Source organism: Heloderma suspectum, chromosome 3, assembly GCF_057233095.1.
Source record: "Heloderma suspectum isolate Gila_16-S chromosome 3, 16-S_ref, whole genome shotgun sequence".
NCBI lineage: Eukaryota > Metazoa > Chordata > Lepidosauria > Squamata > Helodermatidae > Heloderma > Heloderma suspectum.
The window spans coordinates 323,595,322-323,622,326 of NC_139460.1; the positions used below are offsets into that span (position 1 = coordinate 323,595,322).

The following is a 27,005-nucleotide window of genomic DNA, read 5'->3' on the forward strand; positions in this document are numbered from 1 at the left end:
GCAATAAAACTGCTCTTTCCTTAAAACTGGTCCAATCTGTATAGACTCTGGGGCTTGATAAAAAAAAAAGAAGATACACCATGGGATTGCCCTTCCACAGCACACTGTTGTCACATTAGATTCTATTTCCTAATATCCTAATACCGTTGTATTTTCCGCACCAGATCATTTCACTGCACGGCTGAAAGGCAAGGCTTTATTACTGTATAATTCCTAAGCATTTCATTCTTCCAGACTCAAGGGTGTATACTGCCATGTTGTCATGCAGAACTCGGTGCTTTAGAACAGCCTTCCCCATCCTGGTGCCTACCAGATGTATTGGACTGTAATGCCCATCATTTCCAGCCAGCATGGCTGGGAATGATGGGCATTGCAGTCCCACACCTCAGGAGGGCACCAGGTTGAGGAAGGCTGCTTTAGAACCTAGGACAGTGCTTCCAATTCTTGTACAAAGCAGGATATTCTGAAAATACTGCTTTGTTTTAGATCACCTCTTCATCTCATCCATTCACAGTTTCTCTCTTGGCACACACTAGGGATGTACAAAAGTCACTTACCTTTTCGATGAGGTTATTCGCGGTGAGCGCCTGCCCCTGAAATCCTAATCCGGCTGGCTCCGCTCCGCGGAGATTCCACAGAACTGCCGGCCAGGGCCGCCCATAGCCAGACATCCGGCCGCTGGGCAGCCTTCCGGGAAAAAAAACCCGCGTACGCAAATGGTGACAGCTACGGCAGCCGCCATTTGCGTTCCCTTTTTTTTGCTGTTTTAGCCTACGTAAATATTTACATAAGCTACTACGGCGAAAAAAAGGGGAACGCAAATAGCGCCCACTACGCTATTTGTGTTCCCCTTTTTTTTGCTGTTTTAGCCTATGTAAATATTTACGTAGGCTAAAACAGCAAAAAAAAGGGAACGCAAATGGCAGCCGCCATAGCCACCGCCATTTGCGTACGCGGTTGTTTTTTTTTAAGCTTGCCGTGATAGGCTACGTAAGTATTTACATAGCCTATCACGGCAAAGGCAGCTACGCAAATGGCGTGGTGGCCGCCATTTGCGTGGCTGCCTTTGCCGTGATAGGCTACGTAAGTATTTACACAGCCTATCACGGCAGCCTGGCTGGACGCAAATGGTGGCAGCTACGGCGGCCGCCATTTGAGTCCGCAGCAGCTGACTGAGAGACCAGCTGCCACCGCCGGAGCCGCCAGAACATCCGCCCCAGGTAAGCTTCGTCCCGGGGGGGATTCCGTGGGGGGGAGGGGGGGAGGCCGTTCCGCCATGGGTTTCGGGGGGCCGAATGCCAGTGCATTCAGCCTCACTGAAATCCGTGGCGGAATTCTCCGCCATCCCTAGATTCAACTCATCCCTGTATAAGGCTTTCGACATTTAATAGCTCAGGTGACACCTTATCCTGCATGAAAGCTGGGCTGCCTTTGGCACCTGCATGCCCAGATGACACACTTTTGGTGGAGGGGCAAAGCAGGCGTGTTCTCTACAACAGGGTTCAGGATGGAGCTCTGCCAGGGCTCAGGGAGGGACCTCCACCTGAGCCCCTGGAGAGCCACTGCCAGCCAGAGAAGACAAGAATGAGCCAGAGGACCAGTGACTGGGTTCAAGATAAGGCAGGTATGTTCATATGACAGTGGTAAGCAGCAGAGCCAGGATCGGTGGAGGTCTGCCAGCCACAAATTTATTATTTTTATTTATTTCACTTATTTCATTTCTATACCGCCCAATAGCCAAAGCTCTCTGGGCAGTTCACAAAAATTAAAACCAAAAAGCACAGGGTAAAGCAATATAAAATATAAAAGCATTAAAACCACAACATAACAATACAGCCAGAATAAAACCAGAATAAAACCTAGCAGCAATGCAGAGATTTAAAACACAGATTTAGAACACCAAAGCTAAAAGTCTAGAAAGCTAAAATGCCTGGGAGAATAAAAAGGTCTTCACCTGGCGCCAGAAGGAATACAACACAGGTGCCAGGCAAACCTCATTAGGGAGCTCATTCCACAGCCAGGGTGCCACAGCAGAAAAGGCCCTCTTCCTAGTAGCCACCTGCCTCACTTCCTTTGGCAGGGGCTCACGGAGACGGACTGCTGAGGATGATCTTAAGGTCCAGGCAGGCACATATGGGAGGAGGCAGTCCTTCAGATAACCCGTCCCCAAGCCGTTAAGGGCTTTGAATGTTAATACCAGCACTTTGAATCGGGCCCGGAAATGGACTGGCAGCCAGTGCAGCTAGAAAAGTACTGGCATAATATGAGCTCATTGGCCAGTCCCTGTTAACAATCTTGCTGCCCTATTTTAGACTAGCTGAAGTTTCCGGACCATTTTCACAAACCTGGCACAGCAATCAGGAGCAGTAGAGATTCACTAGACAGGGCACCAGCCCAAAGTGACAGGGTGGCCTGGAAGCTGACCCATGTTATGTATGACAATTATTTATATCATGCCTTTCAGGACACAAATCCTTCCAAAGCGGCTTACAAATAACATCAACAAGCGTTAATAAAATCCCAATAAACAATATTTATTTTGAAAAGTAGCAAATGATAAGGATTCCTTCCCACAGGGCACATGGGCATAGATAGCTTGGGGGGGGGGGGGTCCAGCTTAAGCAGGCTCTGAAGTGGTACTCACCTGCCTGCCTGCCTGCCTGCCTGCTTCTGGTTCGCCATGGCAAACAAACCCATGAGGGGAAACCACAAAAGTGCAAATGTCTTTGGAATGTGTGTTACAGTGAAGATCCAACAGGTGTTGACTGCTGACATCAAATATGGGTGACTGTTGACATTCACCAGTTTATCTCTGGGTTTTCAGATATCCACAATAATTTGTCTGGGTTTGTGAACATTCAACAGATGTTAGGCAATCATGGCAACATATGCAGTACTGCAGATGGTTAATTTGTTGTTTATCCGGTCAGTCGCTTCTGACTCTTCGTGACTTCATGGACCAGCCCACGCCAGAGCTTCCTGCCGGCCGTCGCTGGTTAATACCAGAGTGTGTTTTGAGCCCAAAAATGGTCCTCAGAGGGGAAGGTTTGGTGCTCTCTATGAATCAGTTTGGGGCCTTCATCAAAGGACAATTGTAGACCCTCTAATAGCGTCATCCTACCCTCCAAGGCGGGAGTGGACAACCTGGAGCCCAAGAGCCACATGTGGCCCTCAGACGAATTTCCTGTGGTCCTCGCCCTAATCCCCAAATCCTTCTGCATGCAGTCAGTTCAGACCCCTGGCAGCCCATCATGTGGAGGAAAGAGGGAGAGCAAGAAAAGGGGGTGGCAGAAAGAGAAAAGGGATGACCCATCTTTTGGCTCTGGTTCTGCCCACCGCTGGCTTTGGGCCCACTCACCGTCGCCACGTAGCCCCCAACAGATCACCCATAAGGGAACATGGCCCTTGACAGAAAAAAGGTTGTCCACTGCTGCTCCAAGGACACTGGAGGGAGGACCAATTTCCTCATCCCAAATAATGCCTTAGCATTAGCCCAAAGGTGATCGTGAATCCCCAACCACCATACACTGTATTCCAAATAGCAATGAATCTTCACGGGGGGGGGGGGGGTGTATTTTCTCATCATCAAGATATTGTTGGGGAAAATCCACTCTCCCCTGCAGCTACTGTGGTGGGGAAAGACCTTGCAGAAATAAATTATTGCCTAGCAAGGCCCACTGTTCCGTATCTACTCCGTCCATTCTACCCCAATGCTGGAATACTTTACTAAGAGGCAGAAACTGATGTGAAATGAAGGCCATCCCACAGCAGGACAAGTTACTCTCTGCAGCAGGTCAACAGCTGTGCAAAGGCTGCCTCCCATGACAAGATGCAGAAAAATTGCAAAGCTTCTTGGACTAACATAATTCAGCCGGGAAGCTGTTCTTCTGATGAGTCCAGATTTTCTCTTCACCATCCCCCCTTTCCCCTCAGCTCCCGAAGTAATCCCACCGCATTCTTTAAAATGTTTTACATCATCCAAGAAAAGGGCCTTCTTATTTCAGTCATCACCCTGGTGCTGTTGTGGCCCTACTTAAGACCTTAGCTTTGTCAGGAGAGGATGGATGGCAGGTTCTTTGCCACATCGTCTTATTTCCTGATAGTACAAGAAAAGGAAAAGAGGGTCTGCCATCTGCCCGCTGCAATGCCGGACAGCATTCCTTTCCAGCAGGGGGAAAAAGAAGTTCTCTTGCCCTGCATTTTGCAGCTGATCACAAGCAATTTAGTTCTATAAATGAACAGGGCCTAGCAGGTTGATTTACGTGCTCCCCGAGCGTGCCAGGGATTTCTTCTCTCACAAACTTTCTCATCACCCCCCACCCTCCAACGAAGCAATGGGGAACCACCTAAAACTACAATCCTACATTCTTACCTGGGAACACAATGGGACGTCCTTCCAGTAACTGAGCACAGGATTGGGTCATAAGCCTGCCAGCTGATATATCGATCAGAGGGCCACAGCCTTTGCCCAATCCAAAACACCTGTACGTTTGGAACATTGCCCGCCCTTGCTAAAAAGCCACTGAGATCATCACAGCAAATGACAGAAGCTTCACGAGCCGCACGTGGGCTGGCGTTCCAAGGCGAGCACGTTAAAACACAGCGTGCGCATTACTTTGAGATCAGGTTTACAAATTAGCTCATGCAGCAAACCAGCAGCCGAAAAGCACATTTGTTTGGGGGAGCTTAACATAAAGTCAGGGGAAAATCTGTAAGCCATCTGTAAGCTAACCGGTGGTCTCCAACCTGGGCTCAGCTGGCCTCAGCCGGTCCAAGACGAGCATCACCTCTAGTACTAGAAGTTCAGACCTCTGTGTGCTGGAACTACTGATTTCTGCTCCTGATCAACTGGCATTAATTTCAATGAAATCTCCATGGATCAGAGGCTGGGTGGGAGCAATGCTGGATGGATTGCACTCAGTGGTTTTACATCTTCTCTGCACATCTTGGGGTTTAATTCCTCACTGCTCCATCCAGCCAAGGGGGCAGTTTGCTGAACATGTGGTTCAACAACTGCTTACTTTACGGAATTACACATTAACTTACTGGAGATGGAATGAAGGCCTCGTGATACTTCTTAGGGTTTATTCTCAGGGGTCCCTTAAAAAAAAAGAGTGTGAGAGAATTGGAATTAGATCTCGAAAGAAGAATCATTTTAATGCAATACAAGTAAAGCTACTAGAGACAGTTCGCTATTCTTTAGTCATTGTGCTGATACCACATTAACCCCAACCCCTTCCCCTCCATTACAAAGACGGAACCTTGTTAAGGTCCTGAAAAAGGGCAGAACAATGGAAATATCGCATCAGTGGCAGCAGCCAGGGCGATCACCAAAAGCTGCAGTCAACGCAAAGCAGAGCTGGAAAAGGTGTAGAGCAGTCTTCCCCAATCTGGTGCCCTCCAGAGGTGTTGGACTGCAGTTCCCATTGTCCCCAGCCAGCTGCTGGCTGTGGGTGATGAGAGTTGTAGTCCAAAACCTCTGGACAGTGCAAGATTGGGAAAGCCTAGTGTAGGGCCTAGACAGAGACAGCGTGGCCTCGATGGAACTGGACATAGGTCTCACCGTCACAGCAGACATGGGGACTTGCTCTCAACAGCATGAGGAGCCTTCAGGGTGCTTCATCAGAGGTGAGCCAGGATGAGCTCCGACTGAGGAATGCAAGAGTCGGGGCTGCAGCAACATCAAGGCTGGGTGGTTTACAAAGTCTTTTACCATCCAATGGCTTTGGCTATTGGATGGTACAGAAATGTAATAAAGGAAATGACGAGGCCTCTTAAGCATACAGAAAACAACATGCCAGAATGTGTAGAAAGGACAGGAGAAATGCCTGAACCTGTTTTCCTGTTTTGTCCACCACCACCCACCACCAGAAAGAACACTTCCTGTTTCCCTGGGACTGAAGAAGTGAGGGGAAGGACAGTCAGGCCTCTATCACCAGCCAGAGCAACAAGGGCTGCCGCGTCAGCTTTTTGGTATTGTTTTACTATGCTGTGAGCTGCCTTGGAGATCGTTTGGTTGAAAGGTAGGACACCAGTCTTTTACATTAGTATGTCCTACAGTCATTAAGATAGTAGGTACATTCAATATCCAGTTGTCATGAACATTAACAACTTGCTGGCATGCTTTGAATCACTTTCCCTAACAGTTCCCAACAATGAATTTGCGTTTTTCGTGTCACCATGAATCTAGAAATCTCAAAATTATAGCTGAGACATGGAGCTGTGGCTGCATTCTTATTGACAGACCACTGCCTGGACCCACCCATTCATCCACCCAGACCCTTGGCTATCATTTTTCAGCCTCTGCTCCATCACATTCTCTTATTTATTTATTGTACTTTTGCAAATGTTTACCCCCACAGAGTTCAAGCTGACATGCATGGGATTATGGTGTTACATCCCCTCGACAGCCCTGCAAGCAAGGCAGGTTTGACTGAGAGGAACAGCAACTTGTCCAAGGCTTCCGAGTGAGTGTTATGGCTAGATGAGGCTCTAAACCAGGGATGGAGAAGGTGCGCCCCTCCAGATGCCGCTGTGACTGGCTAGGGCTGATGGGAGTTGCAGTCCATCGACATCTCCAGGGCTACCCGTTCCCAACTCCTGATCTAAACAATCTTCTCCCTATTTCAAATACATTTATTTAGAAATGCTTAATATTCCTAGCCCATCTTTCATCCTGATGACCTCAAACCAGTAATCACTGCACTCATTCTAGATTGGTTTGTCATCATGAAACACTCAGATGAATTGGGAAATTATAAGACTTCTTTTTTCATTCATTTTAAAATCTGAGACGTACAGTGAAGCAAACAGTTCACATTACTAGTCATATAAATCATAAATTAATTAAAAACTATTTTCTTGCTTGGATTCAATTATACCTATTGTTGCACAAGAGGAAACCTGTGTAATTACAGGCAGTTTTTAGAAGGTACAACAAATGAACTATGTTTCCCAGAATGCTTTTCAAGTGCCTTGGGTTAAAAACTCCACCTACATTTATGTAAAATTTAGCTTTTACATGCATGTCACCGTTTAAAATTGAAGCCAAACTTTAATTAGAGATGGCTTTAAAGTGGATGTTTTCATTTAAGTCTTGAAAATTATTCCATTTGCAATTGATAACAATCATGGACGCTTCCTGAAGTTTTATTCGCATGTAAATTCACTGTAATTGGGTGGGGTTTTTGGTATTCTGGAAGACCTCTAAATGTAGGTGACCATACATGAAAAATATGCTGATTTATGGGGGATGCGGCCAATTCTGAGAGTTTTTCTTCACACAAGAGACCAACACTAGCATGAGGACACATTATTCATCCTTCTGACTCTATTTTTGTAGAAAATATGCTTTGATTTACATCACATTACAAACCAGTTGCAGAAAAAGGACCCTGTACTGTAGTCTGGCAGCAGACCCTACTGAATGTTACCTATATAAGATTCTTTGTTCACAGGTAGAAAATAGAGCAAATATGCATTGCGGGAGCTTTGAGCCATGTGTCCAAGGTTTGGTACCAATGTCAACTGTAGGCACACACAGAGAAAAGGCGATCTTAATGTTATTTCCCTAAGCATTTTGTCTTCTCCTTGAGAAAGACTCAGGGCACAATGCCCTGGAAACACTTCCCGCACAAGCCCTACTGAAAAGAAAGAGAGTGGCACAAAAACATGCATGTGCAATTCTCTTTCATGTCAATGGACCTATCAGGACTTGAGCCCACCGTGGGTCTTGGACTGCTGATCTGAGGGATTCAGTCACCACCCAAAGAGGGCACCTGCAGGGGGACCAGCCCAAAACTCCTTACGCCAATAGGACAGGTCAGGTCAGGTGAAATTCCCAGAAGCTTCTAGGTCAGGATTGTTTGGAGTAGGGATGTGCAAATCAGCAAAACTTGACCTCTTTGAGGTTCTTCAAATTCCACCTCGGAGCTCATTCAGACTCATGTCCGTATCAGATTGTGAGCTCTGGGGTTTTGTGTTCACATGAAAATCCATGAGCATTTTGGTGTGCACCAAGAAGTATGCATTTTCCTCCTACTGATTGAAGTGTGTCTTGTGCGCATTTTTTTAAAGTGCAGATCTTTTAATGTGCATTTTTCAAATGTGTGCATTTTCAAATGCACTTTTCTTTGGTCTGCGAATCACATCAAAAGCTTGGAAACGTACAGACTTTGATCACAGATGACATTCAAGTCCACATTAAGAGTTTGCAAACTGGGTAAAAGGAACTGAAACTAACTTGTCATACATACCTAGTTCGGAGACCTACTCTTGCCAACCTCAGGCCACCCTTGCCATGTTCCACTCTCCACTGCCTATGACCCAGGCCTGACTGGGACTTGTGCAAGAGAGTTTTCTAGTGGACTACACTTTCAATCCCCTATCAGAGATCATAGGCACCCTTGGAAAGATGTTCAAAAGGAATGTTTTTTCCAAGACACCCTCGATTCCTGTTCTCAACATTTCAGAAGTTTGCAGGGAACAAACCTTGCATAAACTCCACTGCCAAACAGCAAGGATGAGATTGTCCAAGATAACTGCACAGATTACAGCCAATCTCTGTGGGAATAGCCAGCACTGCATACGTGGCTGGCATACACATGCACGCTCCACTTTGTGCATTATCACCCAAGGAATGAAAATATAATGGATTCCTCCCTACCCATTCACCCCACTCCTGTGGGGAGTGAGTGGCCTGAAAACCCTACGCCTGGGAAAACAGGATACAAATTTAACAAATAAATAAACTTAACAAATACATACATAAGCAGCATGCTTTTCCTCTGAAAAAGAGAGGAACTCCCCTCATTTCTCTTCGAAAGCAGATGGGCCTTATTATCTGTGCCTATGAAAATCCTATTTACAATGTTGTGCATTTCACGCTGTGATATCATATCTGGAACCAGCCGCTCTCCCCATCTGCAAAGAACAACTGTTCTCACATGTGTGTCAGGGGCCGGTGCTCTGGCCGCAGAATCTCATGATGTCATCCTCAACCCGCATTACTTTACAGTCACTCGCAAACAATAGCTGCTATATTTATCAGTGTGGGCTTGTTTTTTGAAACATGTAGGAAGAGACAGTTGTTCCAGAAGGTGGGAGAGACGGCTCCATATTAAACTTCTTTTAAGTCCATAGGTCAGGTTAGCACCACACCTGCCTTCATGTACGTGTACTTTAAAAGCATTTTTTACAGAACACAAGTCACAATTTCCTGGCCTTTTTTCCTTACAAAACCATAACAAACAGAGCTGGAAGGTCAGCCTTCCCCAACCTGCCACCCTCCAGATGTGTTGAACTACATCTCTCCTCCTCCCCAGCTAGCATAGCTATGTGCCCAACACATCTGGAAGGTGCCAGGTTGGGAAAGGCTGCATTAGGTCATTTAAGTCAAGAGTGGATAATGGATGGCTCCAGCATCCCTGACAGATGCCTCTTTAGGAACACCTCAAAGGAAGGATATCCCGCTGCCTCCCAAATCTGTGTATACCATTGGTGAACTCATGTTACTGGTTAGACCATGGATGTCAAACCCAAATGAGTTGGAAGGCCACCCCAACTGCAATTCCACACCCACCAGGGCCACAGAGCATTTTCTCTACCAACAATATCAATCCCACCTGAATTCACTGTCACTGCTGTTTTGATGAACCCCATCCCAATCTCCTCTCCTAGACTCCTGGCTTCTAATTCAGACAAAATAGAGGGGAAGTAGTTGACACTAGTACGTAACCCTTACAAATATTGTGTGGCATGCAGAAAGGGTGCCACAATGGAAATTCATGAAGAACCTCATAAGGCTCCTAAACTTGAGGTTTGACACACCAAGTTGCATGGTATGGAGAAAGTGGATAGGGAGACATTTTTCTCCCTCTCTCAAAATACTAGAACCCGCGGTCATCCTATGAAGCTGATCGGTGGGAGATTCAGGACAGATAAAAGGAAGTACTTCTTCACACAACGCATAGTTAAACTATGGAATTCGCTACCACGGGAAGCAGTGATGGCCACCAGTTTGGATGGCTTTAAAAGGGGGTTGGACAAATTCATGGAGGAAAAGGCTATCAATGGCTACTAGTCCTGATGACTATGTGCTACCTCCAGGACCAGAGGCAGTGAGCCTATGTACACCAGTTGCTGGGGAACATGGGTGGGAGGGTGCTGTTGCGCTCATGCTCTGCTTGTAGGTTCCTGGTCGACAGCTGGTTGGCCACTGTGTGAACAGAATGCTGGACTAGACGGACCCTTGGTCTGATCCAGCAGGGCTCTTCTTATGTTCTTATGTTCTGAAGGTATTTATTCATTTTTATAAATGCATGAGTTCCCTTTCAGCCAAAATAGGGTCCCCAAGGCAACTTGCAATTAAAACAATGTAAAAGTTTTTAAATGTACTTTAAAATAACTTTAAAACTTTAAAAACAACGTTAAAACTTTGAAACATCACCAACAGTGGAAGAGGAGGAGAAAATCTTAAAACAGAATGTGGAGCTAACGCATTTTAAAATACTAAAAAGCCATATGGAACAAAGCAGTTTTAACAACCCACTTAAAACTGAACAAAGAAGGGGCCATCCTGCCCTCCTCTGGGAGAGAATTAGAGGCTTAGTTACAGGTTAGGAAAGAAGAACCCACCTTCCTGCAGTTTAAATGCGTCACAGCCTTTGTTCTCAATGAAGAAGGATAAATTGTTTCCCTTCTTCTTTCTGATATAGTTTTAAATACCTGAAAAACTACTCTCACTGATTCAACTATTTAATGCTTGCAGGTCTTACTACGAGCTACACAGTTGAAGTACGGGAAGGGAAATGGCCCTGAGAGACCCAAGTGCTGCCTCCATTCTTGCATCCCCAAATACAAATCCCATGCAACAACAGGAACACCGGCTGCTTCTGCCGACAGTTGTACAGTTTAAGCTTCAAGCACCTGGATAAGCGTTTTCCTTTTCAGGCCTGCTGAGACGTCCTCCCTTGACATGTAGGCTTCAAATATTTTCTTTCGCCCCCGAGTAGGCTTACTCCGATTCTTTCTCTCACCAGGGGTCGAGCAAGCGGTGTGGGGCCCTCCTGAAAGCAAAGCGTAATTACTGCCTATGCAGAGACCAGTGGTTTAGTTCAGATCCCATATCAAACCATGGCTAAGGAAGCTCAATTTGCCAGCAAACCAGAATCTGAAATCATGGGTTAAGGAGGTGTGCAAACCATGCATTACTGATAACTCTGGTTTACTGAGATATCTGAACTGACAAGTCATAGATATGGCCTTGGTTCTTACTGAAGAGGCAGGCGTACCATGAAGATTGTGGGTGGGGAAGCTTGTTCAGCCCAAGGGCCAAATTCCATTTCAGAGAAGCTCTCGGGGGCCGCATTCCAGTCATGGGTGGGGCTGAAGGCAAAGGAGCAGGGCCCAAGGCAAAAGCAATGGGGCCAAAAGTACAAAAAACACCAGCATCTTTTAGCTTAGAGCTCTTACTCCCAGTAAGTCAGCCTGAGGAGAGGCATTTCAAACTTTTAGAATGGGGAAAAAATGGCACAAAAGCCAGGAAACCACGAAATGATCTGTGATTGGGGGAAAGGGGTTGGCCCAGGAGAAGGTGGCACGGCCATCTAGAGAACCCCAGAGGGCCTAATTGGAACCTCAGGAGGGCCGGATTTGGAAGCGATGTGGAATTTGGGGGAGACCTGCAATTAGCAGGAAAGAGTAGGAGAGAATAGAAATATACAGGACAGTGTTCTGCTCCACTCCAGCCACTTCCCACATCTTCCCTGTACAACCATGAGGACTGCGAACTTGTTGATTGGCTAGGGGCAAGAGAATAAGGAACCTAGGTTCTCACAATGGCCAGTTCTCTACCACTTTCCTGCAGATGCATGAAGACTTGTAATCCTCATCCAAGCCAGTTGAATGAAAAATAAGAACCACAGAAGAGATACGCTGGGTCACCCAACACAACTCCATTTCCGATATCTGAGCAGACTTTACCATAACGTGTCTTTTATCAGAGCCCGGGCCACGCACTTTTAAAAGATGCTTCATCTCTCAACTGTGAAGTTCATACCTCTGGGAGTTCCCAGTTGTCGGAGGTTCATTCTGCAGTCAGAGCCACTCGTGGTGTCTATCTGGGATTCGGAGAGTTGTCGCCTCCTGTCCACACTTGGGTGTGCTCTGGCAGAGTCAGAGCTGTTTCTGGTCCTCACCAAGCTTCGCTTGTCTGTACCTAGAAGAATCAAAACACAAGGTTCTAATACAGATGAGAGAGCGGGGGGTCTTCCAGGTGATTGCCCTGCCCCTCCTCATTCATTACTGGAGCCTCTCTCAACAAGGGGTTATGCTGAACTTGCACCTTTGCACTTGGCGGGCCGAGGCATCAAGATCAGCAGCAAAACTTGGCTACTTCACTGTCCTGTCTCAAGATGTGTGTGTGTGTGTGTGTGTGTGTGCACGCATGCATGTGTGTGCACGCATGCATGTGTGTGCACGCGCACATGGATACAAACACACACATATCTAATACTGGTCCAAGGTATTTTGCTGCCTGAAGCAGAGCTCAAATTGCTCCCACCACCTGTAACAGGAAAATCAAATCGATCTCGCAAAGTTGAAAATAGCAAAAACTCATCATCAACCCCACTAATTGATCTAGGGTAAATAAAGATCATTTTATCTGTCCAGGTCCACCATAAAAACATTTTCTTTCCAATTCTTAAATCTGGATTTCCCCATAAAGTCAATTTGGTATGGGAAAATGGATCAAACTCTAACTGGCGTAACATTATATGCCACACTTCCCTAACTGCCAAAATTGTGGGAGGAGCTCTATCTGCTTTGATATGCCAAGAGCCTAATACCATCCATTTAAAGAGAGGCTCCAGACAAGAAGATTCCAACACTGATCAAGGTGGAAAATCTAATCTGAGTGAAAAAGACCAAAATTTAGTACAGGTCAACAAACAGGCCCGGAAGCACATAGCTAGATCCGGAAAACTGAACCCGCCTTCATTAATTGGAGGGTGCATCCTTTCAAAGATATGCTTGGTGGAAAGGAACCCCAAAATAATTTATGAAACAAAGCATTAAGTTTTTGGAAATACTTGCCAGGTATAAGTATAGGGATCCCACATATAACATAAATAATTCGAGGTATGGTACTCATCTTAAGTGTATTATTTAATATGTAAGGCCCAGTACTTAACAGACCTGAAGGGGTGGGTTGGGAAAGGAAACCAAAGGGAAATTGAAGCTTGTTGTTGTATCTCCTGTAGCTGCAACAGTATAATTGGGAAGGGGGGATTCTTCTACTGTGAAAAACTCAAAAACCTTTCAATAAACAACAAACAACAGTAGTGAAAGTGGGCAGGTACCAACACTGTCTACGTTTTAACCACCAATTCCAATTTCATGGGATATAACAGGAAAAGAAGGGCAATAATTGAGGGCCAAAACAAATGTGGTGTGGTACAGCCCATGTCTGGATCTCCAAACTTAATTGGGGTGGGGGGAGGTTACATTAAAAGCCACCGCAGGAGGGACTGGGGGCTGAGATCTTGATGGGAGCATCGGAAGGGGGTGTTTAACCATTCTCCCCCATACCATTCCCCCATTTTTTTTCCCTAGTCAGCCTAATAGCAGCTTGGGAACATCTCAAACGTATTTATTTATACATAGTACTTTCATATCTAAGCGGTTCACAACACAATTCATATATAATACCATATAAAAACAAATGTAAAAATAGCATAAGAACAACATATAGTAATGAATAATATAGAACATTACAACAAAGAAAATAATAAAATGGAGCAGTGTCATGGCCCATTACAAATCAGGGAAAGCATATGTAAACATGTATGTTTTCAAGAGGCATTTGAAGGTCATCGGTTTCTACCTCTCAAACACCACATGGGAGAGAGTTCCAGAGGGTAGGTGTCACTAATGTGAAGGTCCTGCTTACATGCTGTTTGCCTGGCGACATGGTTCTGTTGGTTGCAGAATGACCAATAAGGCCTCCTCGGAAGTGCTCAGGGGTCGACTGGGTGTATATACAGAAATGGCATGGAAGAAAAGTGTTAAAACCCCCCTCTATCCAGTATCCAGAAGCAGGCAACTTGCTGCCCCAGCAGATGTTCTGGCCTACAACTTTCATCATCCCTTGCCAGCATAGCCAGTGGTGAGGGATCATGGGGTTGGTGGGAGTTTTAGTCCAACACATTTGGAGGACACCAGGTTGAGGAAGGCTGTGCTGGCATAACCAACTACCTTCACTTCAGTGGACAATGAGATTCCTACCAAGGTACTCCAGACAGGCATATTTGACAGGCCCAAGGGCTCTCCACCACCAGTCCTGTTCTACACGAGGGTGCTTGTTATTCAGTCTTCACAGAGGAAACCTGTTCACCCCGATGTGAACCTGCTGGGACAGATTCAAATGCGAGGAATTTCCACATAGGAAGAATTTTCATGTAGCTTCCTGCATGCAGCACACGGACTGTCAACGGGGCTGATCAAGTCATCATCTATTTCCATCTACTTGTGCTGGGAAGCCACAACTAACAGTAGTTTCCCAGGGCACGTACTGTCAGTTGACTACCCACACACCCTACTGCATGCTCTTTCCTACTTGGCAAAATATTCTGTGCGGGAATTTTGTTTTGTTTGAGGCAATCTGAGGCTATGCAGTAGCCTCCCCCAACCTAATGCCCTCCAGATATGTTGGAGTACAATTTGCATCATCCCCAGGAAAGCATGCTCATTGGCCAGGCTGCTTGAGGACAATGGGAGTTGTAGTCCAACACATCTGGAGGACACCAGTTTAGGTAAAGCTGCAAGTATTCAGCTTCCAGCCTGCCTCTTCTTCCCCCTTTTTGGTGTTGTGAAAGGGGGCAGGGGGGCAGAGACCCACAAACATACTGGGAAAAATATTTTCATTTCCTCCCCACCATACCACCATACCACCATTCCCCATCCTCCAGCAACCAGAACGTTTGGAAAAACTGGCAGAAACTGTTCCATGAAATCTTTCCTGTCATGTTGAGGACCTTCCTGCCCCCACCTCTTTTACAGCTTATCTTTAAAACATGGGCTTCTTGCGAACCTGCATGATCATGTCTGGGCATAGCAATCTTGAATAAAACATAGAAGCCCAAAGGATAAAACAAAGTTAGGAATTTGAGAGCAGAAGTCTTTGTTTTTCTCCATCCCAAGAACTGAAAACGTTTCCAGATATACTGCATCTCAAATCAGAAACTCTTCTCAAAATGTGAAGGGGGGGGGTGTCTTCTTGACTTCCTGGGAACTTCCCCCAAGAGATCACTTAAATCAAAAAATTAGCCCATGAGGCTTTACTCCCCCATACCAATTCCCCTAATCCTTTCAGCACCCTGTGGGGTGGTGGGGAAGACAGCAAGCTATCAATCCTGCAGGACAATTCATCTGTTTTGTTTTAGGTAACAGAGAGACCCATTATTTCTAGACTTTGGAGGCTACCTAATATAAAACAAACATGGGGAGCCCTCAAATTTGAAGAGACCTTGGGGTTAGCCTCCTACCGCTTCTTGAAAAGCTACATGATAAGGAGGGCATAAGCAGTAACTGTTGGTGTGAGCTTCAGGTTACTCCCAAGGAGGCTATACCATTTAACAACAGGCTACAGGAAAGAACCTGCTTTGTATTATTTATTTAAAACATTTCTATCCCACCCTATATCTTTAAGATATCAGGGTGGCGTACAGATCAAATCAATTAAAAAAAATAAAACAATAAATAATTTAAACACCTAAAAATGTATTAAACAATTAAACTAAAATCTAAAACAATAAAGCAGTTGAAAGAATGTGCTAGGGAATGCATTTAGCCCTCAAAGGCTTTAGTAAAAAGCCATGTTTTCACTTGGCACCTAAATGAGACCAATGTCTGCGCCAATCGGGCCTCCAAGGGGAGGGCATTCCACAACTGGGGTGCCACAGCAGAGAAGGCCCTCTCCCACGCCCCACCATAGTGTATGTCTCGGAGTGGTGGGATGCAGAGGAGGGCCCCTCCAACAGATCTCAGCTCTCAGGTAGGCATATACAGGGAGAGGCGCTCCCTCAAATATCGAGCTCCCAAGCCACTTAGGGCTTTAAACTTCATCACCAAAACCTTGAATTCCAACCGGAAGTGTATTGGCAGCCAGTGCAATTCCTTTAAAACTAGTGTTATATGGTTTTTATGAGGTGCTCCCATCAGCAGTCTTGCTGCTGCATTTTGCACTAGCTGCAACTTCCGAGTCGTCTTCAAGGGCAGCCCCATGTAAAGAGCATTGCAGTAGTGCAATCGGGAAGTTACCAGCACACGTACTACTGTGGCTAGGTTATCTCTGTCCAGGAAAGGCCGTAGCTGGCAGATCAGCCAAAGCTGGCCCCAAGTGCTTCAGGCCACAGAGTCCACCTTGTATCAAGCCAAACCACTGGCCTATCTAATCCAGGGGTGCGGAACCTCAGGCCAAGGGTCCCAATCTGGCTTGCCAGGGTTCCCCAGTTGGCCACACCCCCTTTTGTCCAACCACTGATCATTTGGTTGTTTCCCAGCTTTTGTGAAATTCTTCCCCCCACCCCCATTCCAAAAGCTTGAGATGCCTCTCCTGAGGCTGAGTTACTGGCAGTAAGAACAACAAGCTAAAATATGCCAGTATTTTTGCCCCATCCCTCAAAATGTGGCCTCAACAGCTTCTCTGAAATGGAATTTGGCCCTTGGGCTAAGAGAGGTTCAACAGCCCTGAGCTAATCCATGCTGCCTACTCTATCACTCCCCACAGACCTATATGAGGTCCTTCCCAGCCCCGCCACCTGAGGTCCTTCAAGTCAGCCTTCCCTATTGGTCATGGTGGCTGGGGTTGATGGAAGTTGTAATCCAGCTCATCTGGAGGGCACTAGTTTAGGGGCGGCTGCTTTGAGTGGGGTTGAGAGGTCATCATTTCTACATGCCAAGCACATGCACTGCCCCAGAGCAAAGGGTACTCCACGGGACAGCTAATTTAGAAAGGAAGGCACCCCAAACTCCAGGTGGCTGATGTAACGTTCCTGCAAAACCTTTCACCTGGCACGCAGAGCCAACCTGACTTCAATCACAAGAGACAAACAGGCCAGCAAAGTCTGAGAAAGAGAAGAGTGTGCCCGTCCACAGTCTAGCAGCTAAGCACTGGGCGTTTTTCGCCCGCCGATGAACTTCCAGCTTTGTTTACATTGCAGTTATTTATGTCTTTAACTCAGGTCTCCCAGGGCGAGAGGGACCATGCAAGAGTATCGCTAAAGGGTTGTATGGTTCCCAGGTGGCAGACACCCTACCAAGTGGAGCAATGAATTCCAACTCTCAGCTCACAGCACTAAATTGTTCCTTTTGAATTTTAACACAATTTGGCGAAGCGCTTGAAACAAAACAACAACAAAAGAAGGAGAACAAAGTCTCCCATTGTTCGCTAACTTTCCCCACCAAAATGCTTCCATCCACAACCTATTGAGGCTAGTCCATAACTAGGTGTCTGACCCTTTCGATTTCTTCCACTTTGAGTTTCATTGTTCCCAGGGTTAAATCATAATCTATTCACAGAACAAGTAGGCTTCGCATGCGCACGCACACGTGTGTGTGTGTGTGTGTGTGTGTGTGTATGTGTATGTGTGTGTGTGTGTATATATATATATATATATATATATATATAAAATAAATAAAAAGATTCCACATTTACTAGCAGAAGCATGAGAGGAAACAGGAGCAACACCAAAGTATGGATAAAAACAATTAGAACAATTTGCTATCAGGTAATGAGATGCTTTCAACACATCTTCCCTAGACAGACAGGCTCCTGATTTGCTTCCCTCTATTTCTTGCAGGTATGGTGTCTTGAAAGGAGCCAAGCTTGATATGACGGTGGCAGATCCCTCTTTTTAAACTTACATCTCTCCCCTGAAACATATACAGTAGGGAATTGGGGGGGGGGTCTGATTTTTAGAACAGGAGGAGCATGGGTAAAGGGTATTCAGCCTCCCACTGCTCACAAATTACCTCCCCTGAGGTCTGTCACTCCCCAGCCCCCCACACATTTCTCAACCCAACTATGATACTGGAAGTTAACTTGGAAAGAAAGCACTAAGGAGAAGAGGCTACAAGGAGGTCAGCCTGAGCAGGACTCAGCACCTCTCACCAGCATGCCCTGCTGGCTCTTGAAATTGAACCACCCACCCCGATTTCATAAGTGATTGGGGAAGACCTGAGCTGAAAACCAACGAGTCTGCCACCGTCACATCTAGGATAACACTCAGCTGAGGCCCACTAACGCTGCTCCACACCACAAACCTTATGCCTGATGGTGCTGAGTGTGCCCTAAAGCAATGCTGAGTGGCTGAGGGTGGAGCTAGATGCACTGACAGCGCAATGCAACTTGGGTTGTGCCAAATCCTTTGAAAACTGGGGAGGAATTCAAAGGAGGGGACTCACCTGAACTTTTCTCAACACTACTTCTCTCTGCAGCTGTCTCTCCCCTGGGTGGGTTACTTTGAGTCATGTTCCCCCAGGGAGAAAAGTGGCTGGGCGGGAAATACGTTCACGAAGAAGGCTGTCCTAGACTGTTGTAAATATTCAAAGGCCTGAAATGGGTTCAGAACCTCTTTCAGCCTGAGGACCAAATTCCATTTGGGAGAAGCTCTTGGCGGCTGCATTCCAGTGGTGGGCAGGGGGGCACAGGCAAACCTAACCAGCATACCATAGTTTAAAGGTTTTACTACCAGTAACTAAGCCTTCCCCTTCATGGATCACTGCCTTGTTGTGGCAAAGCGGCTTGTGTAACTCAGTGAAGCCATAAGCTATGCCGTGCAGGGCCACCCAAGACCGACAGGTCATGGTGGAGAGTTCTGACAAAATGTGGTCCACTGGAGAAGGAAATGGCAACCCACTCCAGTATTCTGGCCAAGAAAACCCCATGGAACGTATCACAAGGCTAAAAGAGATGACGCCGGAAGATGAGCCCCTCAGGTCGGAAGGTGTCCAATATACTACTGGGGAACAGCGGAGGGAATTTCCAAGTAGCACCAGAAAGAGTGAAGCGGCTGGGCCAAACCCAAAAGGACACTCAGCTGTGGATGTGTCTGGTGGTGAAAAGAAACTCCGATGCTGTAAACAACAATATTGTTTAGGAACCTGGAATGTAAGATCAATGAAACAAGGTAAGCTGGAGGTGGTCAAACAGGAGATGGCGAGATTGAATATTGGCATCTTGGGAATCAGCGAACTAAAATGGACAAGCATGAGCTAATTTAATTCAGGTGACCATTATATCTACTACTGTGGGCAAGAATCCCTTAGAAGAAATGGAGTAGCGCTCACAGTCAACAAAAGGGTGGGAAAAGCAGTACTGGGGTACAATCTCAAAAACAATAGAATGATCTCAGTACGAATCCAAGGCAAACCATTCAACATCACAGTAATTCAAGTCTATGCCCCAACCACTGAGGCCGAAGAAGCTGAGGTTGATCGGTTCAATGAAGACCTACAACACCTTCTAGAACTACCAACAAAAGATGTCCTCTTCATCATAGGGGATTGGAATGCCAAAGTAGGAAGTCAGGCAAGCATGGCCTTGGTGTACAAAATGAAGCAGGACAAAGGCTAATAGAGTTTTGCCCAGAGAACACACTGATCATAGCAAACACTCTTTTCCAACAGCACAAGAGGCGACTCTACACATGGACATCACCAGATGGTCAATATCAAAATTAGACTGATTATGTCCTTTGCAGCCAAAGATGGAGAAGCTCTATACAGTCAGTCAAAACAAGACCTGGAGCTGACTGTGGCTCAGATCATGAGCTGCTTCTTGCAAAATTTCGGCTGAAATTGAAGAACGTAGGGAAAACCACGAAACCATTCAGATATGACCTAAATCATATCCCTGATGAATATACAGTGGAGGTGAGGAATAGATTTCAGGGATTAGACCTGATAGAGTGCCTGAGGAACTATGGACGGAGGTCCATAACACTGTTCAGGAGGCAGCAACTCAATCCATCCCAAAGAAAAAGAAATGCAAGAAAGCCAAGTGGCTGTCTGAGGAGGCTTTACAAGTAGCTGAGGAAAGAAGGGAAGCGAAAAGCAAGGGAGAAAGGGGAAGATATATCCAACTGAATGCAGAGTTCCAGAGAATAGCAAGGAGAGACAAGAAGGCCTTCTTAAATGAACAATGCAAAGAAATGGAGGAAAACAGCAGAATGGGAAAGACTAGAGATCTTTTCAAGAAAATTGGAGATCTCAAGGGAACGTTTTGTGCAAAGATGGGTATGATAAAGGACAAAGAAGGCAGGGACCTAACAGAAGCCGATGAGATTAGGAAGAGGTGGAAAGAATACACAGAAGAACTATACAGGATAGATCTTAATGTCCCTGATAGCCATGACAGTGCAGTCACTGAACTTGAGCCGGACTTCCTAGAGAGTGAAGTCAAGTGGGCCTTAGCAAGCATTACTAACAACAAAGCTAGCGGAGATGACAGGATTCCAGCTGAGCTATTTAAAATCCTAAAAGATGATGCTGTTAAAGTGCTGTACTCAATATGCCAACAAATTTGGAACACTCAACAGTGGCCACAAGACTGGAAAAGGTCAGTTTACATTCCAATTCCAAAGAAGGGCAATGCCAAAGAGTGTTCAAACTACCGCACAATTGCGCTCATTTCACATGCCAGCAAGGTGATGCTCAAAATCCTATAAGCTAGGCTTCAGCAGTATATGAACCGAGAACTACCGGAAGTACAAGCTGGGTTTCAAAGAGGCAGAGGAACTAGAGATCAAATCGCCAACATTCACTGGATCATGGAGAAAGCAAGAGAATTCCAGAAAAACGTCTATTTCTGCTTCCTTGACTATGCTAAAGCCTTTGATTGTGTGGATCACAACAAACTGTGGCAAATTCTGAAAGAGATGGGGGTACCAAACCACCATATCTGTCTCCTGAGAAACCTGTACGAGGGTCAAGAAGCAACAGTAAGAACCAGACATGGAACAACCGAGTGGTTCAAAACTGGGAAAGGAGTACGACAAGGCTGTATATTGTCGCCCTGCTTATTTAATTTATATGCAGAGTACATCATGAGAAATGCTGGTTTGGATGAATCACATGTTGGAATTAAGATTGCCGGGAGAATTACCAACAACCTCAGATACGCAGATGATACCACCCTAACTGCAGAAAGCGAAGAGGATCTAAAGAGCCTCTTGTTGAGGGTGAAAGTGGAGAGTGCAAAAGCTGGTTTGAAACTCAACATTAACAAAACTAAGATCATGGCATCTGGCCCCATCACTTCCTGGCATATAGAAGGGGAAGAAATGGAAGCAGTGACAGATTTTATTTTCTTGGGCTCCAAGATCACCACAGACGGTGACTGTAGCCATGAAATTAAAAGATGCTTGCTCCTTGGGAGGAAACCTATGGCAAACCTAGACAGCATAGTAAGAAGCAGAGACATCACCTTGCTGACAAAGATTTGTATCATCAAAGCTATGGTTTTCCCAGTAGCAACGTATGGCTGTGAGAGCTGGACTAAAAGGAAGGCTGAGCGCCGAAGAATTGATGCCTTCGAACTGTGGTGCTGGAGAAGACTTTTACGAGTCCCCTGGACTGCAAGGAGGTCAAATCAGTCCATCCTAAAGGAAATCAACCCTGACTGCTCATTGGAAGGACAGATACTAAAGCTGAAGCTCAAATATTTTGGCCACCTAATGTGAAGAGAAAACTCCCTGGAAAAGACCGTGATGCTGGGAAAGATTGAAGGCAAAAGGAGAAGGTGACGGCAGAGGATGAGATGGCTAGATAGCATCACCAATGCAATGAATATGAACTTGAGCACACTCCGGGAGAGAGTGGAGGACTGGAAGGCCTGGCGTGCTATGGTCCATGGGGTCACGAAGAGTCGGACATGACTTAATGACTAAACAACAACTAAGCCTTAGGAGACCCATTTCAATCTTTCAGAATGGGGAAAAAGCTGCACAAAAGCAGAGAAACCACCGAACAACTGGTAGTTGGGGGAAAGGGGTGTGGCCAAGGGAAGGGGCGTAGCCTTCTAGGGAACCCCAGAGCTGGATTGGAACACTCAGAGAGTCAGATTCAGCCCCCAGGCCTGAGCTTCTGCACCCCTGGCCTGAAGAATGACCCAGGATTCCCTGGTGTTTGTCAGTCTCTTTTCTATACAACAGGGGTAGGCAAAGTGGCACCCCAGGGGCCAAATCTAACCGTTTAACGGCTTACCATCTGAGCCCGAGTATAGCTCTCCCCACAATTCCCAGCCATATAAAATGTAGGCAAAGCACTCTTCTGCTGAACAGGAGAATTACCAAAATTCTCCCATTTACGGACCTCAGCCACTGATTCCCAAGCGCTAGTCAAAACACAGGCAATGGAGCACACTGCAGAAGTGCCAAAGGAATGTACTCTGCCACAGCTTCTCTTTCTGTTTCCGTGATCACAGCCTGGGGAATGTAACATGTAGCCTGGTCCTCAGTTCTTAGAGCAGTTCCAACGCACATCCGTTACACTTCAAAAGTGCCCTGTTGTCTGTGTGGCAGATGTACCTGCACACAGCTCTTAAAAGACGTTTAAGGATCCATTGCTCAGTGGTAGCGCGCACACCTTGCTTGAAGCAACTCTCCGGTTCAACCCCCAGCATCTTACATTGCAGGAAGTGAGCTTGGAGAACCACCTCAGGTCAAAGAAGACAATTTGGGCTCAATGGAGCAACTAAAATCTGAGCAGATATAAGGCAGCTTCTTATGTTCAAGTAAGTTCTCTACAAGAAATACAAAACAGGACCAGCCTGTTACACAATTTTTACACCAAGACCCTGCTAACTGCTTCAATCATATGCAGTGTTACATAAGAAGAAAAAGTTGCCAAATTCATATCCCACTGGGTGTTTAATTACTATTCTTGTATTGGTATCAACGAAGCTGTTATGGCAAGCTGTACAAACCAGGCATAACAGCAAACACCGGTGACATGATCTTGAATATGAATTGCATCAAGTACACACTGATTCTGGACAGATCAAACGTTTTATTAAAATAATTTGAGAGATCAAATGTCCTGCTGAAAAAAACCCTGTTAAAACAGAGACAGCTGTTAGTTGTGCTGTTTTGACAAGACGCACTGGTTGGAGCTAGGAGCAAAGGTCACCCAGGCATACCAAATCAAACCCAGGGGCCCAGATGCAATGATTTCCATTCTAACTCATGTGGTGATGGCCACCAGCTTCGATGGAGATTACATATTAGTCAAGACGGCTATGCAGAACATCCATGTTCAGGGCCAGTATATTTCTGAATACCTGAGGTAGGGGGATAGCAATGAGAAGAGGGGCTTCCAGGAAGCATCTGGTTGGCGACTGTTGGAAACTGAATCATGAACTAGACAGACACTTGGTCTGATCCAGTAGTGCTCTTTTTATATTCATCTTAAGCTGCATTCACAATAGCATCATCTCCTGGTTCAGACATGCACATACATCACATGATTTCTCCAGACTCTATGACTGGCAGCTGAATACGTGAACTGACACCGTTTAGAAGTACTGTGCCCAAGGTCATGTAACGAGATATGAAAGTTCCTTCTGCTCTGTGTTATCTGTGATCGCTCATTCACACATGCTATTCATTATCAGATGCCACAGTCATCAAGTGATGAACATCCACATGAAAAGCAGCCCTTTAAATTCTGACAAGAATCACCCCAAGAGCATGGTTTGCATATATCCCATGTCATATCTGTGTTAAAACAAATGTGGAACAGCTACTGAAAAGGCCTCATGTTTCATTTGAGTGAATGTTTTCTAAAACCACTACCATTAGATTTCCATTCTCAAAGCATCACCACACAAGGATGTTTCACACATGCCATGTTCATCCCTTGACAGCTGAAGTTTCAAGTGATGAACTGCATGTGTGAATGTATTATCATTGGTCTAGTGGCAGAGACAAAACTTTCATACCCTTCAGTCACAATCACAACCCTGCCCACGGAACAATTGCCTGAGGAACACTTTAGGCAGAACACTCATAACCTCAACTCCCCTTATGTAAAGGGGGAATACCAGTGTCCTACCTTACAAGGTCAAGTTTCAGCCTTCAACATATTTTGTTCTGCAAAGGGCATTACAAATGCAGTATAAAATAGTGACTAGGGCAGCAACCTTTAATAGATTAGATTCACTGATTAAAACCTTTATAGATTAAAAAGGTACCATGATTAATTAAGAAAACGTATTTTAAATGTTATAAAAACTGGAGATGGCAAACACCATCATAAAGAGGCATCACCGCTCTTTTTCCCACAGGAGTGAAACAGTCCGACGAGTAACCAGATATGTGGAATGGAGAATAAAACCATGGGTCGCTGACCATTAGAGTTTTTGAAAAATACTTTTTTCCCCCATAGCCATGGACAGGGCTGCAGGTAATACTTCTTTTCTTAACTAAAGTAGGCAACAACTACCCAAGAGAAGAAGAGGCAAGCAACATGGCATTACAAGATGTAGTGATGGCCACCAATTTGGGTGGGTTTAAAAGGGGATTAGATAAATTTATGGAGGATAAAGGTATCAATGGCTACTAGTCCTTATTGACTATATGCTGCCTCTAGGATCAGAGGCAATATGCCTATGTACACAAGGTGCTGGGGAACATGGGTGGGAGGGTGCTATTGCACTCACATCCTATTTGTGGGTTCCCCACAGGCAACTGGTTGGCCACTGTGTGAAAAGAATGCTGGACTAGATGGGCCCTTGGTCTGATCCAGCATCAGGGTTCTTCTTATGTTCATGTGCTTTGGGAGCGCTCCCCGGCAACCTGAGCAAATGCAAAAAGTAAATCTTAAAGCAGAAGTCAGACTAGCCAAGCATGCGAGAGTTATGCGAGGCCCAAAGATACACCATTCTGGCAGCTTTGTTGAAGGCTTGGCCATGTAAGCCATTTAGTAGCAGGGGGGCGAAAGTTTATCAAAACAGTTCCCGCACTCCAGCCGAGCGCAATAGCAACATCTGCCTGGTCGGGGAGGGGCTGCGGCACGCCAATGGTTTCTTAGGACTCTCCATGAACCGGATCCACCCTGCTTGTGACCTCTGGGCCACCTCCTCTGCCTGCTAGCTGCCCTCCACCGGTGCTGGGCTTTCAACTTCTCCAAAGAGATGTGGGTCTCTCCTTCCAGCTGCTGTGCATTCCCTGCCTCCACTTGCCCCCAGACGCCATCTAAAATTTCCCCTTTTTCTCTTCAGCCAAGGGAAGGCCCACTGCACTATAAAAGGCCGTGGAGATGCACTGTAATGAACGCCAGCAAAAAAAAAAAAAAACCCAAAAAAGAACCACAAGAAAACCAAGAAAAGAAGAAAAACATTGTCGAAGATATTTCTTTGCTTTCTTTGGATTAAAAATAAAGCCTAGAGGCAGCTTTTAAAAGATCTCCAGGAAAAGAAGGCAAGAGGTAGCTTAAATGACAAATATATTGGGGCACCTGCGGAATCTGTTGTGACACGGACCTAGTTCTCACCAAGGTGATATATCTGTCCCTGGGGCACACACAGTATGGTCTGCATTTCAAGTATAATCTTAAGTATGTTTAGACAGAAAAAAAAGTCCTACAACTCTCAGCATTCCCCTGGGTAATGCTGGTAGTTGTAGGACTTTTTTCTGTCTTAAATATGCATAGGATTGTACGCTTAGCGGGTAAGTTAGTTCTCTTTAAATCCTATGCTTCATAAAAATCCAAGGGAAGAAAAAAATCTAGCATGTCAAGGAAAAGGCTAGGCTAGAACTCTTCTCCACAATATGCTAGCTTTCTATACTGGGGGGGGGGGATTAAAGGAGGACCATTCAGTCTTGCGAGCCTTTACCTACAGCCTCAGGCCTGGGCATGGATTTATTTATCTCTATGAAAACTAAATCTCCACAAAAATTAGTCCCTGAATACTCTGCACATCCACACACATGCACGCACCCACACACCACCTCCGGACGCTACAATGACAGGCATTTTGCATATCAACAATGGGGGCCAGTGTGATAACAATGCAGAGCATGAAGTACAGGGATCAAATCTATGTTCAAACACAAAAGTCACCACGGAGTTTGGGGCAAGTTATTCTCTCTTCGCACAAAGTTTAGATCTTCCTAACAACCTTTTGAGATGGTTTAGATCATCCTTCCCAGATTTGGAGCCCTCTAGATGTATAAGACTGCAACCCCCAACATCTCACATCCAGCCATAGTCCAACACACCTTGAGGGCACCAGGTTGGGGAAGGCTAGTTTAGATTCTAAACCATCTCAAAAGGTTATTAGAAAGATGATGCATTTTTTACACACTTTGGTAAGCGCTACAGAAACAATAAATGTCAAAGAAAAGTGAAGTCCTGTAGCCAGAATAACGTAGAGACAAGAAAAAAGGCACCATTTGCCCCAGGTTATTCTGGACACAGCAACTGGAATCTCTTTTGTTCAGAATTCCAGAGGGCTCCAATTGAGTTTGGAGTAGAAATTTTAAAAACGGTAGCCAGTTAGCTATTATGCCGACACAGTTCTGGGTGTGAGTACAATTACACAAGGTTCAAGAATGCAAGCCCTTCCTACCAAGAAATCAGTTCGCAAAGATATTTCGAAACCATAGGAGAGGGAGCTCCCAACTTTCCCAGGCGGTGCCATGTGATAAATCCAGCTTCCTTTCTTTTCCATATCCTGTTAACTAAGATTAACGTCATTGGCAGAATAATAAATCGAATGTAAGGAAAAAACTGAGCTCTAATGGTTTCCACACCAACTGGAACTCTGGCCTCCCGCAAGCTGGAGGTTCCTGGGCCTCTCCTAGATTTTCTCTCCTTAACTCTCACCAGTTAGAAAGGTGTAATCCTGGATGGGCAAAAATTCAGCATACAAGGCAGAAGAGGCTACCTCAGTAAAAGGTAGTTTACCCAAGATATAGTCCAGACTCAGGTGATCATGGGAG

At 45.6% G+C, this 27,005-nt stretch overlaps 1 protein-coding gene across 5 annotated transcripts in view; it reads right to left on the bottom strand.

Moving 5' to 3' along the window:
- DIS3L2 (DIS3 like 3'-5' exoribonuclease 2) overlaps nt 1-27,005 on the bottom strand; it is a 290,436-nt gene that overhangs the window by 244,248 nt on the left and 19,183 nt on the right. For 4 of the 5 annotated variants that reach the window (XR_014789643.1, XM_084847710.1, XM_084847709.1 and 1 more), the window contains exons 3-5: nt 12,059-12,217; nt 10,927-11,066; nt 5,047-5,100 (exon numbers count right to left, since the gene is read on the bottom strand). Coding sequence is in view for 4 of the 5 variants with exons in the window: in XM_084847710.1 (XP_084703836.1) it covers nt 5,047-5,100; nt 10,927-11,066; nt 12,059-12,217 (353 nt within the window). In the remaining variant the exon portion in view is untranslated. The remainder of the gene's footprint in view (nt 1-5,046; nt 5,101-10,926; nt 11,067-12,058; nt 12,218-27,005) is intronic. The other variant, XM_084847711.1, reaches the window with a different exon arrangement.